Source organism: Leiobunum rupestre, chromosome 6 (genome assembly GCF_980474605.1).
Source record: "Leiobunum rupestre chromosome 6, qqLeiRupe1.1.hap1, whole genome shotgun sequence".
Taxonomy (NCBI): domain Eukaryota; kingdom Metazoa; phylum Arthropoda; class Arachnida; order Opiliones; family Sclerosomatidae; genus Leiobunum; species Leiobunum rupestre.
This window is the reverse complement of record NC_143389.1, coordinates 39,154,612-39,174,787: the sequence shown is the minus strand read 5'-3', so window position 1 is coordinate 39,174,787 and position 20,176 is coordinate 39,154,612. Positions and strand designations below refer to the sequence as shown.

Here is a 20,176-nt window from a genome sequence, read left to right as displayed (position 1 = left end):
ATTTACAAATAAATGGAGTTGGGTCATATGTATAAAATGACATTTGTTTATAGATAAGACCCTTGGGTTATCTCCTGTGATACCAACTAAAAGGTTACGGGCTCGCGTCATTTTATCAAAGCTCGTCAAAGTACTTAAATACTATCAGACTAAGCTGGGGACTCAGCCTTCTTCTAAAAATACAGATTGCTCTATCAAAATTGACAAATTAAATATAGATATATAGCGACGCGTCGATTGTAAAGAATCAATTGGGTTAAAATGTAAACGTGTTTTAATTTTAATTCACTTGGAATTTATCCCATGCTGCGCCTACCCTTGACGGCCCAGAAAAAATTAAAATATATACAGACGTTGAATATATAATTACCAAATTACCCGTACCGGCCTAGCCTTTCGTTTTCCTTGATAGAACCGCTCTATATCATAGGAAAGGGAGATTGAAATTGATACTCTCAGCGAAAGAGGCGCAAGTTTTTCAGTGGGAAGAAGACGATAGCATCAGTTGGACGAAATGGTGAAGAAAGTAGCCGTCATCGGGGCCGGATGCAGTGGCTTACCGGCGATCAAATCTTGTCTGGAGGTGGGTTTGGAAGCTACCGCTTACGAAGCGACTGGAAAGGTTGGAGGACTTTGGAATTACGTCGAAAGTGACTGTCCTGATCGAGGGACGGTATTTCGTGGTTTGGTTTCGAACAGCAGTCGAGACCTTACGTCCTACAGTGACTTCATTCATTCGGAAAAGACTCCTCTCTACCTTCCGCATCCATTGTTCGCCGAGTACTTACGCAGCTACGCTGAACATTTCCATCTCTTGGAAAGGATCAAATTCAATCACAAAGTACTTCAGGTAAGTCCCGTACTGTCTTTAATTTTACAATCTTAGTTTCATTTAATATGTATGCAAAAACTAGTGGTTAAAATTAACCATTTTAATTGGCCTTTAACCATGGTCTGACAACGCTAAGACCAAGAGGTAAGCTACTGATTAAAACCTACTCTCCATTTTGCAGTGTTTTTCAAATGAGAAAACACTCTAAATGAAAAAAGTTGGTTAAAATGAGTTTATATAAATGTATGTTTATATATATATTCAGGTTGAGAAAACTGAGGATCACGAAATCACGGGGCGATGGACGCTAAGAATCAAAGACCTGAAAACTGAGACAGTTTTTGAGGAGATTTACGATTTTGTTATCGTCAGTACTGGTCATCACACCTTTCCTTCAGTGCCCAATTTTCGAGGTCAGGATGAATTCGAAGGTCAACAACTGCACTCTCAACAGTACCGAAAACCGGAAACGTTCCAGGACAAGAGAGTCCTGGTGGTTGGCTTTGGAAATTCCAGTTGCGATATCGCTGCTGAATGCGCCACCACCGCCAAAGAAGTAATAAATGTTTACATAAAATCCCTATCAAAGTCAAATATAAAGTTTCTGCTACCGCAACTATTATATTGCGAAAGCTGTTTTCAAAGTTCTGGCAGCATGAATGCTCGGCAGTGAGCCAAGACAGTAGATTTATGAAAAACATATTCGAGGATTTGCTTAAGCGCACGATTCTACTTTTAGAAAATAAAACTATAGTTAAATATTTGGTTAATTAAAAAACGATAAATTTAAAGAACTCCGTAGATCACCGTACTGCGGCAGAATTTATAAATATAGAGTATGATTAACTACGTGTATCTTTCGAAACCAAAATTACTAAAAATAGAATATAAAAATATCAGGACTAAAATATTTTATTTTATTTAATCACTTTTGCTCTTTATTCATTTATTTTAGACCAAAATTTAATAATATCTGAAGGATTGGTTACGTTATACTTACAAGGAGACATCCCGATGTGTTTCTAAACTATTTTTATCCAACTCGGGGGTTACGTAGACCTTCATGTACCTTGAAAGCTCATAAAGGGAAAAGTTTCAATGGCCATTCGTTTTGCTATGGCAACCAAAAAGGTTTTTCACAACTCCTTTGCCATTTTAAAAAAATTAAAATATTCAACTTTTGGCCAAACAATTAGGTAAAATAGATAAAATAGGATAATTCGATAAAATGAGGTTAAATAAATTAAATACAATCCGTGATTTTCCCATGCTATTTTACGTATAGCGAAAGTTTAAATTTGAGTCTACTCAACCCCCGAGTTTAAAAAAATCGGGAAGAAACACCTCGGGATGTCTCTTTGTTAGTGAAAATGTTCATTGAGCATTTAGACAAATAGGGTGGTCAGTTAATGCGACAAACTGAAAACCACTTGTGCAAATTATTCAGGTCACAACGTTTTTGTGGGGTCATTCAATGATGTAAATTCAAGATCACACAAACATTTCGAGAAAAATCACGTTTTGCGACTTTTAAGTTTACATTGAAATTAATTTGGCCCGACCAAATATTAAAAATAAGAAGTCGATAAAATTAATGGTCACGAACAAAGAGTTCATCAAGAGGACAAACTGGAGAACTAAGACGTAAAAATTTCCACGACATTCTCGAGATGACCTTCAAAACGTGATTCAAGATAACTAATATTTTCGTCATTCGATGAACCCCTAAACGAGCTTTGTAAACTTAAAATTTGAATTTCTTATACCAAAAATAGATTTATAATTATAAGCCCTAGATCGTTTTTAACAGAATGACATTTGTTCATCCTTCAGGTGCGTTTATCAACGAGACAAAAAGGTGGATGGATTCTACCCAGGACGATACAGAAAGGAAGACCTACTGACGCCGTCATAGGCATAAGGTACCAGAATATTCTGTACGATCGCCTTCCATTGGACTGGGTCAGTTCCATCTTCGAAAAACTAGTTAACGAATGTTGGGACCACGAGCTGTACGGGATAAAACCGAAACATCGTCTGCTCAACCACTACCCCGTCATTAACGATCGCCTGCCGTTAGAGATCATCTTTGGAAAAGTTAAAGTTGTAGCGGGCCTTCAACGACTGACGAAAAAGGGCGCCATCTTCGAGGACTCGGATGAGGAAGTGCCCACGGACGTCGTCATTTACGCCACGGGATTCAGGGCGTTGTTCCCATTCTTAAAGAACGTCGTGGACGTCGAAGAGAAGAGCGACACTTTCTACAAATTTGTCTGGCCAACTGAATTAACCAAAAACACATTCGCTTTCGTGGGATTAATGGACTCGGATGGTAGAGCGGCTCTGACTGTATCCGAAGTTCAAGCTCGATGGGTCGCGCAAGTGTTCGTGGGTAATATATCATTACCATCCATTGAGAAAATGAACAAAGCCAACAAGAAGGAAAAGGAAGAGAGATTGAAACAACTGGGAGAAGGTGAAGGAAACCGGTTGCATCTATTCATCCACTCGACGCCGTACACCGACGAACTGGCGTCCTTCATCGGGGCCAAGCCCAATCTCTTCAAGCTCTTCTTCACCGATCCCAAACTCTTCTGGGCATGCTTCACCGGCCCGTTCCTCAGTACTCAATTCAGAATTGATGGACCTCACCCCTGGAAAGGAGCCAGGAGAGCCATCCTGGGCTATGAAGACAGACTTCGAGCTATCAACAAGAGAGATTCCAAGGAAGATAAAAAGAAGGCTTGCAGCAGGGCACTTCCTCGGTTTGGTTTTCTGGTTACGGTTTCGGTCATCAGTTATTTCGCATACAAAAATTACATCAAAGGATCTAATTTGGAAGTTCAGTACTTGTCACAGTTATTAACCAAGTGTGGGATAAAATTCTAATCACTGTAATTTTTATTTGTAACTGAATTAAAATAGATATATAGTTAAAATGACCTAAAATTTAAAATATGGCAGGTAAAAATCATTTTTAAAATATTAACTGGACTGCTTTATTTTAAAATAAATTACAGCTCCTGAATTGCTATTCAGAATTCAAAGTATGATTGAAGTTTCAAAATGTAATAATCAAATGGTTCGTAAACACGTTTTAATATAACTAAACAACATTTCTTAAGAAAATGAATTTTGAGGTTGTTGATTTGAGATATTGATTACTACCCAACTAGAAATTATTTCAAAGAAATCGGGAAATGTTTGTTAAAACCATAGCAATGTGTAAGATGAATCCAACTCATTTTGCAACTATTTTAAACATTTCTCCTAAAACTCTCTATCTTAGTCTTCTAAATCGTCTTGCTTAACTTGAATGAAATTTTTTAAGTTTTTCTCTAAATACTCAAATTTGCTACATCAATTTTATGTTCGGTCAGAAAATTAGCATTTAAACAATAAAAGGTATCATACTTATTTGTAATTGTGTTACTTATGATATTACAGTGTGTGTTTACATCCATCTCCAGAAACCTTTTTTACAGAGGTTATTACAAGAGGGCGCCACACTTTAGGATGAAAAAACTCAAGCAGCTCTATCGAAAAAGAAACGGTAAATTTAAGTATTCATGGTGGCGTCGACAAGAAGATATAAATATTTTTTTTTCGGTCAAACGGTTCACGATCCGTTGCCTCGAACTAGCGAGTTTTAAGAAGCTTTCAAATTACAGTAATCGTAGCCACTACGGGTCCCCTGACATTATCCTTTCTAATGGCAGATTTCCAGGCTACAATGCGTAACTGGCATATTTCATTTTTCTGACTATGCCTTATAATATCATTATTGTAAGTGATAGGGTTAGTTTACGGAAGATTTTGCAAAGTTTAATGAAATGTTTCTGAAAACGAGACATGTAATTTGGGTGTTCCTCGCGCATAAAACCGACGGAGATATGAAAGTTATTATTAATTTGTCAGGTGATATATTATGATATTATGAATTCCGATTTCTCTGACAATTCATACTTGGTTACATAATCATTCCATGGTAAGTTCAATAAACTATATTACAATGAAAGGGTTTCTTTGTAAGTCCAGTTCTAACTGAATTTAAATAACTAAAACATCGCCAATAAGTACAAAAGAACCACAAATTTAAGGGAGAAACCTAAACCAAAAAAAAAGCTTAGTTTTATACCTACAATTTTGTTGCCTTTTTCATATATTCCAGTAATTAAAATTCTTTGGCCTTCATGTAAGGTTCATAAATAAACCTGTTGTGGTGAAAAATGTTTTTCATAAATATTGTTTGATGTGGAAACTTTCAAAGCGGAAGAATTTGTAAAGATTAAAATAGATGGTACGCGTCAGTGACTACTACTAACTCTTAAAACGAAGGCCACCTACATCGGTTTTACAGATGATTGTTTGGATAAATGGAATAGAAGTTTACATACCCGATGTTACGAACCTGAAGGGCTAGGCTTATACAATGTTTCGCAGCCATTTCGGCAAATTAACTAGGCAGTGTTGTCAAAGCTCACTTTAAAACCCCTCCAGCTACACAGTTTCGCTTAATCTCTCTATTTAAATTATATCTCACGGATTCAAACTTTACTCTAATTTGCAGTTTAGCCTTCGCGATAAAATAGGTATATCTATTCTATTGGTAACCTCTTCTCCGGAGGCTTTCCTAAAGGACTTAATTCAAGCAACGTTCAGACTATGAAATTTATTTGTTGTTCATGTTTGACGTAGCAACTATGCACGCCTTATATTTAATTTAAGGCTTCAATGGGATTAATTACGTTTTTCATTATCGTCCGCTATTATCTCCGCTATACAATTATCTGTAGGAAATTTGAAAATTAGGTTTAGCCTACCAAATTATTTTTCATTTAGACAAAAACCACAGGATTTATATATTTTTCAATAATAGCAATATTAAAAACTAACAAGGAGACTACCCGAGGTGATTATCTCGGATTTTGTTGAAACTCGGGGGTTCGGTAGACCTTATGGTAGTATGAAAATTGCCAAACGGAAAAGTTGCAATGGGCTTTAGTTTTCCTATGGCAACCGAAAATGTTTTTGACCTCTCCATTTAAAAAAGCATGATATTTTCTCGGTTACACAAATTTTGTAAAAATTAAAAAAAATTGATCAATTTTACCCAAAATAGGTCAAATTAATCTTTTTTGGTAAGTTTTGAAAATTTAATTTTTTAAAATTTTTTTTGATAAGTAAGTTCCCTGTGAAACCGAGAAAATCCCATGCCTTTTTGAATGGAGATTTTTCGTTTTGAGAGAACATACATACATGCATACATATACGCTCCTCCGCTTAAAATAAAACGAATAGTCCCCGTATTTCATTGGCTGCTTAAAATTTACGTCACCTAACGCAATGGAAATCAAACGCCGGTGACGTTTTGTCATTCCCCCCGCGCGAGACGGGGGAAAGGCGTTCAACGTGCCCGGCGATTGTTGCAACATAATCATTCTTCCTAAATATAAATAAATACATTCTTGGTTTTACCTAAAATTTAAAATATGGCAGGTAAAAATCATTTTTAAAATATTAACTGCTGCTTTATTTAAAAAAAAAAATTACTTCATAACTATACAGCTCCTGAATTGCTATTCAGAATTGGAGGTTCAGTACTTGTCACAGTTATTAACCAAGTGTGGGATTAATATTTTCAGTACCACAAGAAACATATAATGCATCTATTACGAAAGAGGTATTCATCTCGGACGTAAAAATAAATTTAAATATTCTCGCAAAAACCAAAACAAAAACAAAACAAAAAAAAACACAGAACCATACTAATAATATAAAAATTACACTCCCTTAGGGTCATTTCCTTACCGTATTTTTTCCAAAGAAATTTGTTTCAGAAAATCCTAACAATAATGAATTTCTATTTCTGCTAAAATACACGTTTTACGTAAATAACATTAGCAGTATAGAGTAGTATCGCTCTGTAGCTTTGGGCTATGGCCGCCATTTTGAGGGCAGTTTTTTATCTATAGGAAAAAGCATGGGTGACGTCGACATACGTCACGCCGATATTACTCTATTCGAAGATGAATACGTTATTTTATATACATATGGTACCGTGTAAAATTAAAAATTTAAAAGCAATGTATTTTGTGTGATTTACTATGGAAGATGAAAACGAGTGAAAGTAAAATCAAAAATAAGTTCACGTTATATGATAATAGTAAATAAAATATTTCGCCAATAAAAATATTTAATACTTTAAAAAAATGAGATTTTAAAATACAATATTTATCTACACTAATTACAGAGCTAGCGCTAAAAATGTATAAAAAATTATCTCTACAGTTGAAAAGTTGAGAAATGATGTCAATATTTTTACCGGATTTCGTTAATAAAAATGCAGAATTCGAATATTTATGATGACCAATTTCCTGTCGTGCGCTGCTCCACTTTTTGGTTGAACGTTGTCTGGAATTTGAGTCAATTTCAAGCCGAACCTAAGGAATGATCTCCGTGTAATTTGAAATTACGCGGGAGCATGTTGGATCCTCATATAAAGTCGGCCAATTTTAATAATTTAAAATGTTTATGCTACAAAAATTGAAATTTTTCATGACACGTGGATGAGGTCATTGATAAATTAACATAGTTTTCAAGATAGCCAGAAATATAATTTCTTACAAGAACTTATTCCTATAAGCATATCCCAAGCATTTGACTATAGCATAAAGCAAAAACGAGGCGGTCAATAGAAAGAAGCCTAATCGGATCAGCCGGGTATTTAAATCGATGTCACGAGGCCTCAATCTCCTCTTTCTGGTTTTCAACGCTCCACTAACGCGATCTTCGTAGGTAAATATGGCTTCTCTGGCTGGCGCCCAAGTGTGCGGTCCCTCCAGTCTGTACTGATATGAAAGGCAAGGTCCAAAGAAACACTTTCGGAATAGAGCGAAATCATTCAGAAGTAAGCGGAAAAGGTTGACGTTGGCTCCGTACTGCTCGGCGAGCTCGTCCATGTAAGGAACGTAATCGACTTCGATGTTGAACGTGGATCTGCTGTAGTATCTTTGTTCCATGGCAGTCGCTTTCTTCTTGATATCCGCCGATCTGATTTCCCTGTCGGGAAGAGTGACGTTACCGGCCATCAACTGAGCGTACCATCTTGCTTGGTTTTCCGAAATGGGAATGATGGAGCCCCCCGGTTGGATCAAACCGATTAAACAGAGGGATGGGTGGTCCAAGTGGAGCGGGAAAACCCACTTATAAAGGGCGCAACGAGCGCCTTCCGGGTGGAAAATCTCCTCACTCAGGAAAGGATAAATAGTCTGGTACCCAGTTGCCAAAATAACCGTGTCGCACTCGTAAACTTTATTCTCTTCGCCAATAAAAACGACTCCGTTTGGAGTCAAGTGGTCAATGTCATTCTTGACTATCGCCCTAGCGGTTAAAATTGAATTCGCCAATCCATCGTTTATAGTTGGGTGTTGATTCAGAAGTCGATGCTTTGGTCTCAGATTGTACAGGGAGTGATCGAGACGGCGAGACACTATCCACTCCAAGTAGCGCGAAACCACGTCGTAAGAGAGGAGCCTGGCCAGGGCGCTGTAGACTCGTCGGATGTAGGTGGCGTCGAAGGGCAAACCGTAGGGACCCACACGGTGCGTGATCCAACGTCCACGACGGGTACTGAGGTATAACTATGTACGAAACACCTAAATTAAAAACCAATTGATATTCTAAATAGGTATCTTTATAAACGTGATACCTTATCGGTGATAGAGCTGAGTTCTACGGCGACGTCAGCCCCGGAATTTCCCACACCCACCACAACCACTTTCTGGTCTTCGAAACCGGCAGCTTTCTTATAGCCGCGACTGTGAATCACTCGACCTCGAAACACTTCCTGACCTTTCAGGGTGGGCTTGTACGGAAACACGTGATGACCGGAGCATACCATCACTCCATCAAAATCCTCCTCGTATTCCTCACCAGTTCTCGAGTCCTTCACTTTCACCGTCCAACGTCCCGTATCGTCGTAATCCTCAGTCTGTTTGAGATGGATAATTTCGCGATTGAAGAGTACATGGTCGCGTAAATGGAACTTATCGGCGTACATTTCGAGGTAGCGAATCATCTTGGAATGGTGCATGTAGTTGGGCAAATCCATAGGTGGAGGAAAGTCGCTGAAAGCCGTCATCTCTTTGCTAGTGTTGATAACGGTAGACTTCATAATAGAAGCCACGCCATCCAGATCATTTTCGCGATAGCGCCATAGCCCCCCGATATCGTCTAATTTCTCGAAACACTTCACCTCGAAATTTTCTTCCAAGCACGCTTTTATCGACGCCAAGCCACTCGCTCCCGACCCAACCACCGCGATCTTCTTCGGAGGAATCATAACAGAAGCGACACGAAACAACGGAGCGCGTCTTAAAGATGTCAACGACGCTTAAGAACACACTCAGAAATGGATAAGTTTTGATCTAGACGGCCTTGTCAGCTATTATACCGTAACTAATTGTTTGAGGTAAAGCGCGTACTTTAGCTAAATCGACCATCATTTACGGTCCAGAGTTCATACGCGGAAAAACGGGGTTTATTCGTGTGTTGAAGAAACAAAAATTCGTTCATCATTTCGATTCATTAAGCATTCGCTGTAGGTAGCCGACTATCTCATTATAATTTAAAACATTGAAACCAAAATTATATTAAAAAATAAAATTTTATTTCGGAACGAAAAAAGAACAAATTTACAAAATCAACATTTTCAAAATTATTTATAAAAAATATTATTCGCAACAATATAAAGGTTAACATATCTTTTATTTTCGGAGATTGGAAACGCTGAAGTATATGAAAAAAAACTATAGCTTCTATTTCCGTAGACACAAATACACCGAGGTACACAAACGACAAAAAATTTCGCACTCTTTTTCCATACATTGAACTTTTAGGAACTCATGGTGTACGGATAAAAATAACCACATAGACCGACCGATCATGGAAGACGCGTATGTTTGCGTCGAAACTCATTATGGCGTGAAACTTGAAGTTTCTTTTTCATTACACTTTTTTATTTTCATAAATTACGGGTAATCGGGAGAGAGACGAAATGATCCCCAAAGTTTGAGGAAAAGTTGCGCTGTTCTGATTCTAGCGGTGTGGACGACACGGTTATCTCTTTCAATCATAGGCTTTCTTAAAGCAGGGTAAGATGCAGCTAAGACTGAAAAATGTTGTCTTTGTCAAATTGGTGTCTTGTTGTAAGAACGAACTCTTAACTAACAGTTGAGATCTAATTATTTTATTAAAACAACCTAATTCAGCCTATCAAATAGCGATAGAATTGTTTTGAGGAATAGAAAATTAGTTACATAATGCTATGTTATTACATTTCAAATATAAAAATTTTGGGTGTGCAAAATATTTCGTGACACCAAATAATTAGAAAATCAAATAATCGAATATTTGAAATGGAAGTGTGGAAAATATTTGGTATTTTAATATAGTTAACTGGTTAAATAACCACGATATTTTTCTCGATAGTTGGATTTCGAGAAGATCGTCTCGCGTATTTGTAGGTTCCCTTATTTGTCAGTCTATGTATTTGTTACATTCTTAGCGTGTTTACTACCCTAAAGATGTACTTTTCTTATGACCAGTATGACTATATATATAAAGCTTTACTAAACTTAGTAATTTGTATTTTTGCGAAATAAAACAAAACTAAGGTGGGAAGATGTAGTCTAAGAAAAACGATGGTAGCCTTGATAATTTGAATAGAAACGGGCGAGGTTTAAAGCCAGTCTCGAAAAGAAGTTCTTATTATGGTATTTTCCTAGTGGGTGTCCTTCATTTTAATTCCACGGCGCGGCTTCTTAGCGACTGCAACTAGCTAATGAATTTGAAAAAAACGCGTTACACATCTCGAGCTGCATTCGCAGCACAGTGGCAATGGATCCTTAGACAATCCAAATGTATGCGTATAATTTCCTGATTATGGTTATGTGCCATAATGTTGAACTAACGTAAGATAAAGAACAGTCTGTATTTAAAGGGGCTCCAAAGTTCGGTGGCAAAAAAAAGAAAATTGAGCATGCTTTTCCTCCCCCCCCCCCCCCACCCCCACCCCTCACTCGGTCTTGGCAGAGGCGGGCAGAATTAACCGTAAATTTCGCACTTTACTGATTTTACACACATTTTGCCACCGAACTTTAGAGCCCCTTTAATTTGAAATTTCAACGCAAACAATTGTTAAAAACTTAAATCAGAATTTATTTAAACAATAATTAAATTTAAAACAAAACGACTAAAATCATTGCAATTTGCTTGTCTTCATAGCAAAATTAGCGAATTATTCGAAATACTTTTGTGTTAACTGGCCAAGATTTTGGTCTCTAAGAAAGACTTTTAAATATTCGATTCAATCGATTGGGTACTTGACGTGCATAGAAAAAATATTTGATATTATATTCTATCATCAAAAAATTTATTTTGCACACCCCTAACTGGAAGTTCCTAACGTAAAGTCGAAGCTTACAAACTTCGAGATAGTTTAATTCTAAATGCCGATAAAAGAAAGAGTACTTGAAAGTTAATGAGTATTTGAAAGTTAATGAGTATTTGAAAATTAATAAGAAATTGAAAATTGGGAATTAAGAGTTTAGGGGAACAGTCCAAAGCACTGCTCAATTAAAGTGGTAATTAATGCCAAGCATAATGGTTAATAATATTACGTAAATACTACCAAAAGAAAAGAGCCCTTACAGAGAAGAAAATGAAGAAAATAAATTGTATAGTTTCACAATTCGCCATCAAGGCTAGTCAACTATTCGATTAAATTATTTAACAATATTTACACAATTACAAATTCAAATAAGAGAATAGAAGATTGTCTAAAACACCACGGCCAAAAACATGGCTAGAAAAACGATGAGAATGAAACCGGTGATGAAGCGAACCAACCTGAAGCCTTCGCCGCTGGCTTCCTCCTTCCTCCTGATTCGGGTATTGAAGGCTCCTCTTACGCGGTCGTCGTAGGTCAGGATGGCTTCTCTGGCTCCTTCCCAAGGTCGAGGTCCCTCCAATCGGTATTGGTAAGGTAGGCAAGGGCCGGTCATACAGGCCCAGTACAACCTGGGATCCTTGAGCAGTAGTTTGGCCATGTTAGGTTTCGCTCCGTACTGGCTCGCGATTTCGTCCATATAGGGCAGCCAATCGACTTGGATGATGTGTCTGGTATTGGACGAAAAGTATCTCTTGGACATTGCTTCGGCTTTGTTGTTGATATCTTCCCACATAGCTTCTTTGCTGGGCAGTTTGACGTTGCCGGTCATGACTTGCGTAAACCATCTCGCCTGGTTTTCGGAAATCGGAAACAGCGGGCCTACAGGCTGGGCCAACCCGATGAAGCACAAGGAACCGTGTTTCAAGTTGGGGGGAAAGACGTACTTGTAAACGTCGCATCTGTTATCATCCGGGTTGAAAACATCCTTGTTCAAATACGGGAACTTGGACAAGTACCCGGTAGCGAGAATTACATTGTCGCACTCGTATACTTTGTCTTCCTCGCCAACGAAGACAACTCCTTTTGGAGTAAAACGATGAATGTCGTTCTTGACAACCACTGTTCCAGATAAAATTCGATTAGGCAGAGCGTCGTTGACCATCGGATGTTGACCTAATATTAATCGGATGTTAATTGAATTATTTTTTCGTACAACAAAACAAAGCGAATAATGGATTACCAAATATGCGATGTTTGGGTTTCAGGTTATAAAGAGAATGGTTGAAGCGGTAGTTGACTTCTTTCTCGCTCATGGTCACGCAAAGGTCGTAAGGTAACGTGCTAAAAAGACAATTCCACGATCTTCGAATGTAATGGGCGTCAAAAGGCAAGCCATTCGGACCAACGCGGTGAATTATCCAACAGCCACTTCGGGTGCTCAAGTACACCTGCAGATGAAAAGAAAATATCATTCAAAACTCCATAAAAAATAGTATGGCCTTTTAAACAAATCTGTTATATTTTGCGTATGCCTTAAAACTGCACTTAAAAATTTCTTGTGGTATTTGTCTTAGACTTCAATAACCAATACCATTGATACTAGTCTACACATCGTGCGGCGATTAAACTCACTTTTAGCCCAAATAAAACCAGTTTTCCCAAACACCCCACATAAAACAGACAAACATTTATTTCCCATTTAATTCTTCCAATTCAATATTTAACAAATAGAAATCGAGTGACACGATAAAGGATGATTACGAAAAAGGCCTACTCAAAAATTATGGAAGGTTAAAGTTCCCAATTACAATATTCCATAAGCCATGACCCGAAAGCAGTGATGGGCACTCTCCTCTCACCGTGAGATCAGTGAGAGCAATTGAGAGGAGGTGAGATGCTCTAATAGCTTCCAATGGAGAGGAGCGTGAGATGAGTTTCCAAGCTATGAATTTAAGTGAGAGGAGAGTGAGTGGAAATAATATTTTTCAAAGACTGTATTTGGAGGGTGAGCGAGTTTAATTTAATTAATGAAATGCTATGAGAGGAGATCAGCTAAAAAGTTAGTTTGCGGTGGTGAGGAGGTGAGTTTGAGTTTAGATGTAAGAAAACCAAAACAAAGGAAATATAAAAACATGACCTTCTTGGAAAAAATTATGTTACTTTGGCCAATAACAAAACCCAAACCTACAATAACACAATATTCTGATGTTAGAAGGCTATAAAGGAGTTAAATACAGTAAATCTAATGTGGCCATCGGCCAGTGATGGTCGTATTTCTACCCCTATGAGAACAGTTTGAGACTCTGAGAGGAGGTGAGATGCGCAAAACTTCAAAAGGAGAGGAGCCTGAGAGGAGTTTCACAAAGTTCACATTTCAGAGAGGGGATTGAAAGGAGTGGTTTTATGACTTCCATAAACGGCAAAGAGCGTGAGATGAGATCAGATTTTTCAACAAAACTAGTGGGAGTGTGCGCGAGTTTAGATTAATTAGCCAAATTCGATGAGAGGAGATGAGATAAAAGTTAGTTTACGGTGGTTAGAGGAGATGAGTTTGAGTTTAAAATATTAGAAACGGGAATGAGGGGGAGTGAGAGTTATCACTAAGTTTTGAAAAATGCCCATCACTGCCCAAAAGTAAAATAGGGCAACGTAGAAACCAACAGGTTTTTTATAATTGAACCCAAGAGAATGGAGAATTTGACCAATAAATATATACGCATTTAACCCGGCTACCCGAATTAATGGTATTAAAACTCGCTGAATGACTTGGGCCTATGGTGGTGTCTTGGGTAATCGACTAGCTGATTATTATTATTATTATTATTCCTCTGGGAAATAATTACATCTACTGAGATGAGCTACCGTAGGAGTGTCTTGTGGATAAATATCTCAAAGAAGCGTGTAAATGGGGGTATTGTGATTTTATTTTGTGGTATCCGCCGAAAAATAAAACGGTAAATTCAAGTTCAACGCTCTCGGTAATTTTTACGCTCCGTTATGCGCATTTTCTATTTGATCTTCTTTCGAAACGTGTACGATCCATGACCTGGAACTCGGTACGATTCTCGTTTTCAATGGGAAATCACCGACGCGTGCATTCCAGAGTTTGCTACTCCCTAATATGCTTTCTAATATCCTTCTTGTAAGTGGAAGGGTTAGTTTACGAGAGTATTTTTTTTTAAAGTTTAGAGAATTGTGTCTTATAACGGGACATGCAATTTGAGTGTTTCACGCTTATAAAAGTGACTGAAGGATAAAAGCTATATGATTATTTTTCGGGTGATGTTTTATGATATTCCACAATCACAGATATGTTATCTAGACTACCTTAAAGGATGAAAACATTTAGTATATCTCTTTCTAGAGAAGTACTAATTTATGACGTGGAAGTAAAGCATTTTCAATAATTTCTAAAACTTCGCGAATAACTACGAAAGAAAACAAAATCAAATAAAGCGTAGTATTATCCCCAAAATTTGATGTTTTTTTTTTATTCATTCGTGTAGTTTCAGCCCAAAGCTGCCTATCTTCGTTTATGCAATAATAACCAAACTTATGATTAAAAATATATTTTCCGTAAATATTTTTGGAAGTGGAAACTTTCAAAGCGGACGAATTTGTAAAGATTCAAATAGACGCTACGCGTCAGTGACTACCAACTCATAAAACGAAGGCAGCCTCTTTCAGTTTTATAAATGATAAGATGATTGTTGGGCTAAAGGTAATAGAAGGTTAAGCACCCGAGGTTACGAACCTGAAGGACTATAGGCTTCTACCAAGTTTCTCAGCCGTTTCGGGAAATGAAATAGGCAGTGCTGTCAAAGCTCGCTTTAAAACCCCTCCAGCTACACAGTTTCGCTTAATCTCTCTATTTAAAATGATACCCCAAGGGTTCAAAAGTTTCATCAACCACCTGGCGTCTTCTCCTATACAGTAAGAGCTTTCATTAACAGTGGTGTGAGGATAAAATTCCAGATAAATATATTATCAACGACTGAAAAATGAGAGTTATCAGGGTCGACAATAATATAAACCCACGTTCCGTGTTGGTAGAAAAGGTTGCTATTGTCCATTAGGGCGGTTGTGTTTTGGTTTCGACTTCCTTTTAAAACTTCCCTAATAAACGAAGTAATTATATCAATGTAAAGTGAATATTAATTCGTTAATAATAAAGATTCCTCGGCGAAATTTGGCTAATAATATGGCCGCGTAGAATCTCAACAAAGCTGTTAAGTTTTTAAACAGGGGCTCTTAAACAGGTTTTAAAGCGATTATTTGTAGTTGGACCTTGGAGAGAAAAATTTCTTTGAAAAAAAAACATTTTTCTTGAACTGGTCCATCTATTCTACCAAGAATTTATAAATATAAGGAAGAAGGTAGTTAAGTGTCCGTAAATATAAGAGAGAAAATCAAGAACATCTGGTACCATCTTCACGTGGTTTTTCTTCTTACACTACGCGTAAGGATGACGAGTCTGATTATCACGAAAAATCGGAAAATAGGCGAGGATTGTTTTAAATCTTCACCATCCCATATTCTTAGGTGCTTTAATGTATCGGTCATGCATTTACAAATAACGTCATAAGGAACCTGGATAACACAGACTATCCACATTCCCCTCGGTAGCGGCGGCAGGATTTTTGGCTCTGTTAAACTGAGAAATCGCTGGTGCTTCTCGTTACGTAATCAAATTACGGGTTTTTTTGCTCCAATACGGAAAAGCATTCAAGAGTTTTCTTTTAAGTCGCCACTCGCTTTAAGCAGTGTAAATACATTGTGCACGGATTAAAGACAGGTTTTGTAACTTTAGCGTTTGTTGAGGTTAGCGGTAATAGTTAGTGTAGGGAGCTGTTGGCTCGCGTGGCAAGCCACGCCCCTCCTACGCATTGTAACCCGGCCACCTTAATTAAAGGCTTTAAAAGTCACTCGATAACTTAGGCCTAGGGTGGTGCCTTGGGTATTAGCCTAGCCTAGCTGATTTATTTAAAAAATATAATTTTATCGGTCAATTGAATACGAAAATAGAATAATATTAAACCAAAACGAAAGCTTAAAATTTAAAAAGTAAAAATCATTAGTCAGTAACTATTTTATAGTACTTTGTAAATAATTATAGTCGACTTTTATCAAGAGTTAAACACTAACAGAATCCAAAAGCAAATTATTCCAAGACTTTAATAGAATGACGAATAAATTAACTTTTTTTCAAACTACATGTTGAAAAGAAAGTTTAAGAGGAAAGTAAATTATGTAGAAGTTTAATCACGCTAGTCATTGTGTATTTACCCTGATTAAACGAATCAATCTTTCCCCCTTTGCACCCCTTCGAGTGGGATGAAGCGGGGAACGAAATGTAGTGAATCAGCGGTACACAGGTTTCGCCTCCTTCTCGATGCGTCAAAAGTTCACTTTTTGTTCGTTTGCTGAGTTTCCTCAATATTTCTTTTTATTACACAAAGTCTGACTTTTTTTGTTTATCACTCAATATATTTAATGTTAATTACCCCCCTTTTAAATATTACTTTTCTACGTGTCCGGTTATAATGAAGCAAGGTTCAAATATAATTGGTGTCTCTGTCCGCAAACAAATCTGCTTCTGACAAAATAAAAACCACAGGCATTCTCGATTCCATTAATAAATTCGTGGACGACATTGAGTCATTTTTAAGAGCTGACAATAGTCGGCAATAATTCGCTTTTCCGGGACATTTAGTGTAGCGCAGAGAGTAAAGACATTCTCCAAAATGACGTCCGAGTGTAAACTAAGTGTTATTTTGTCGCATTAGCCAACCCAATTTGAAGCGGCAGACGAAATGATAAAGCAGACTACACAATTCCGACCAATCAGGCGTGTTGCTTTCATCATTTACACCGGTTGCCCTACAGGAATAAAAAGTGCAACACCAAACGTCCCAAATACACCGCAACGCAACTAATAGTTTATGTTCTAGTGTAAAAGCGAATAATTTTCGCATAAAAATGATTAAAAAATAAAGCCTCGAGATATTCATAATTAACCCTTTGGAAACTTTCCTCAAATTTAATTATTTACTACCTAAATTAATAAAGGAGCATGGGATATAGTATGCGATTTCAGCAGGTATATTATTTGCTTGGCTTCCGTCAAACTATCAGGCTTTAATCAAAGTTTGAGAGAAAACGTCCTTGCTTGAGGATGGAATTTGTAAGTTCAGCCTCCCCTACCCCCCTTGAGGGCCTCCACAAACGACTTATCACAATGCTACCCACAGCAACATGACAGTCGAAAGAGGCGGAGTTTTCGCTTCAAGGACAATTAATCTAGACTGAAGTAGATACCTTTGCGCCAGTACAAGCCTAGATGATTATTGCGCATCCAAAGATAAACGATATATTTCTACTTGATGAAAAGGAATAATTTTTAAAAATGAACGTGATATCTTAGTGATAAATTAAAGGGAGTTGAACGATGAAGTGGATTAACGTTAAACAGTCCATAAACACACATTTATATTAAAATGCGTAGACATAAATTAAGTCGGTGGTTTTACAATTAATTCATAAATCTGGGTTTAGTCATTTAATTAGCAATTTCACAAAGGAGTCACGCAGAAGCCGCCGCGAATTTGCTGAATATTAATTTGTCACGTCATCTGTCACTCGAAAAAAAAACATTCAACTAATTAATTTTTTCTAGTATTTCCAAATGATTTTCTTATGCACACCTAATTACTTAAGTGACTACCCCTCAAATTAAATACAATATAGAAAAAAATGGTCAAACACTTTCCATAGACTAGAGGTCGGCGTTTGGATAACAATTAACCGTTTGTTTGGATAATATCCATTAACAAAAATTATCCAAAAAATAATCAGTTATTTTTGGCTTTTTCCCATATTAAATCGTTTTTGTCCATGGATAATATCCATGGATAAACGGTTAACCGCAATTTTTATGATTAATTGAAATTTTGCCAGTTAATTTATCTCCTCCGCCGATCTCTACCATAGACAGTCAAGTGCTTAAAAATATATAGGAATTATAGGATAAAAATTTCTAAATATAGGATAGTTATACACCTAATTTATCAATTTAAAGGTGTTTTGTATAGGGTTAAAACATAGAAATACCCAAGTTTTACAGCGTGTATTTAAATAGTCAAAATAATGTAAGAGATATAAGAAAAGAAAAAAAACTTTTAGACTCTGCTAATAATATGGCAACAGATTATGGAGGTATCATTATTTTAAGTACGTTGGCATACACACGTATACGTCGAATACGTATAGATCTAAGTTTGCTCATTTGCGCGTACAGACAAAACTAAGTGGATGGTAAAATATCCGGCAACGAAAGTAATTATTGTCTTCATATGAAATCGTAATATTTCATACGATAAAGCTTTGATAGAAAAAGTACCGGGACTATTATAATAAATAATAATAATAATCAGCTACGCTAATACCCAAGGCACCACCTTAGGCCTAAGTCATCAAGCGACTTTTATAGCCTTTAATTCAGGTGTCCGGGTTACAACGCGTATTTGGGGTCTAGGTTAACGGAATATTTATCCCTCCACTACCTAAATTAACAAAAAAAAAACGTCTACACCCACTTACATTTGCTACCAAATCTAAATAAAAACATTGTAAACACATTAGTGATAAATCGTGATATTTACCGTTTCGGCGATGGCGCTGAGTTCAACGGCAACGTCTCCTCCGGAATTTCCAACACCGACAACGACCACTTTTTTGTCTTCGAAACCAGCCGGTTTCTTGTAACTGTGCGTGTGCGTCACTTTGCCCTGGAACTGGTCAACTCCTTCGAAGGTGGGGACGAATGGGAAGACGTGATGACCGGTACAGACCATGACCCCGTCGAAAACCTCCTCGAACTCGTTATTGGTGTCCAGCTCCCTCAACTTGACGGTCCATCGCCCGGAGGCGTCGTAGTCCTTGGCTTGTACGACTTCGATCACTTCGTGGCGGAAGAGAATGTGCTCCCGCAGATTGAACTTATCGGCGTACAATTCTATATACTCGATCATCTTGGAATTGTGCATATAGTTGGGCAGTTCCGTGGGCGGAGGAAAGTCGCTGAACGCCGACATCTCTTTGCTGGAGTTGATGATGGTGGACCTCATGACGGAGGCCACTCCGTCCGTGTCGTCGTCCCGGAAACGCCACAATCCGCCCAAATGCTTCTGCACTTCGTAGCAAGTCACTTTAAAGCCTTCGTCCAAGCAGGCTTTGATAGAGGTCAAACCGGACATGCCCCCTCCCAGCACCGCGATCTTCTTCGGCGGCATTTTGCTGACACTCGTCGTTGTCGATTTCGCTACGTTCGATTTCGCTCGCTGATACTCAAGATCCCAGCTGATCGCCTTCTTTTATGGCTTTATGAAAATAGTGGAAATTAAATAATTATAAATAACTTTTATATTCACTGAATTTGTCTAGCTCTAGGCGATTATGGCACAATACGAAGGTTGTCGTTTTCTTAATAGTAAACGGAAATTATCATAAGCAAACTAATTACTTAGCCAGAAAAAGAAATTCTACTCGCTAATTACGATTTTTCTTTACGATCCCAGAGGGTTAACTTTCTCATTTATATTAATATACTGCTATCTAGGAGCAACAAACATAGCACCCCACACAAGGAGAACGCAACCCGTCAAAAGTCGTGTATTTTCTTGTGTACATTTTTCATTGGTTGACGCTTTAGCGCCTCCTGCCGTCGGAAGGGGAAAATTAGGAAATTGTCTCCCCCCTCCCACCCCACCCGCCCGTAAAACGTTCAGCGTAAAGGCTCGTCCTATGAAATTTGTACGCAACACTGCGTTAGCGCGTTAAAAGGCTAGCTGCGTTCTCCTGGTGTTTGTTGCTCCTAGCTGCTATCAAGAAGC

The 20,176-nt window shown here is 37.7% G+C and overlaps 3 protein-coding genes across 8 annotated transcripts in view; 1 reads left to right on the top strand and 2 right to left on the bottom strand.

Annotated features, from left to right (window-relative positions):
* The first annotated feature begins 220 nt into the window (after positions 1-220).
* Positions 221-4,235, top strand: LOC149940886 (flavin-containing monooxygenase 5-like). Its single transcript, XM_090177787.1, has 3 exons — positions 221-850; positions 1,098-1,388; positions 2,666-4,235. The coding sequence occupies exons 1-3, from the start codon at positions 515-517 to the stop codon at positions 3,719-3,721; spliced, it is 1,683 nt and encodes a 560-aa protein (XP_090033913.1). The 5' UTR covers positions 221-514; the 3' UTR covers positions 3,722-4,235.
* A 2,775-nt stretch (positions 4,236-7,010) lies between these two features.
* Positions 7,011-9,387, bottom strand: LOC149940885 (flavin-containing monooxygenase 5-like). The gene is made up of 2 exons (XM_090178987.1): positions 8,544-9,387; positions 7,011-8,475 (listed from the first exon to the last, which is right to left on the bottom strand). The coding sequence occupies exons 1-2, from the start codon at positions 9,174-9,176 to the stop codon at positions 7,456-7,458; spliced, it is 1,653 nt and encodes a 550-aa protein (XP_090035113.1). The 5' UTR covers positions 9,177-9,387; the 3' UTR covers positions 7,011-7,455.
* A 94-nt stretch (positions 9,388-9,481) lies between these two features.
* LOC149940884 (flavin-containing monooxygenase 5-like) overlaps positions 9,482-20,176 on the bottom strand; it is a 21,711-nt gene continuing 11,016 nt past the window's right edge. For 5 of the 6 annotated variants that reach the window (XM_090178989.1, XM_090178990.1, XM_090178988.1 and 2 more), the window contains 3 exons: positions 18,947-19,663; positions 12,526-12,733; positions 10,914-12,458 (listed from right to left, as the gene is read on the bottom strand). In XM_090178989.1, the coding sequence (XP_090035115.1) occupies positions 11,674-12,458; positions 12,526-12,733; positions 18,947-19,576 (1,623 nt within the window). In that variant the 5' untranslated portion in view covers positions 19,577-19,663 and the 3' untranslated portion in view covers positions 10,914-11,673. Of the gene's footprint in view, positions 10,005-10,913; positions 12,459-12,525; positions 12,734-18,946; positions 19,664-20,176 lie in introns of those variants that run through there. The other variant, XM_090178993.1, reaches the window with a different exon arrangement.

Coding starts and splice junctions, on each gene's coding strand:
- LOC149940886 (XM_090177787.1), top strand. CDS start 515: ATGGTGAAGAAAGTAGCCGTCATCGGGGCCGGATGCAGTGGCTTACCG. Junction 851..1,097: donor TCAATCACAAAGTACTTCAG/GTAAGTCCCGTA, acceptor ATATATATTCAG/GTTGAGAAAACTGAGGATCA. Junction 1,389..2,665: donor GCGCCACCACCGCCAAAGAA/GTAATAAATGTT, acceptor TTCATCCTTCAG/GTGCGTTTATCAACGAGACA.
- LOC149940885 (XM_090178987.1), bottom strand. CDS start 9,176: ATGATTCCTCCGAAGAAGATCGCGGTGGTTGGGTCGGGAGCGAGTGGC. Junction 8,476..8,543: donor TCAGCTCTATCACCGATAAG/GTATCACGTTTA, acceptor TTTCGTACATAG/TTATACCTCAGTACCCGTCG.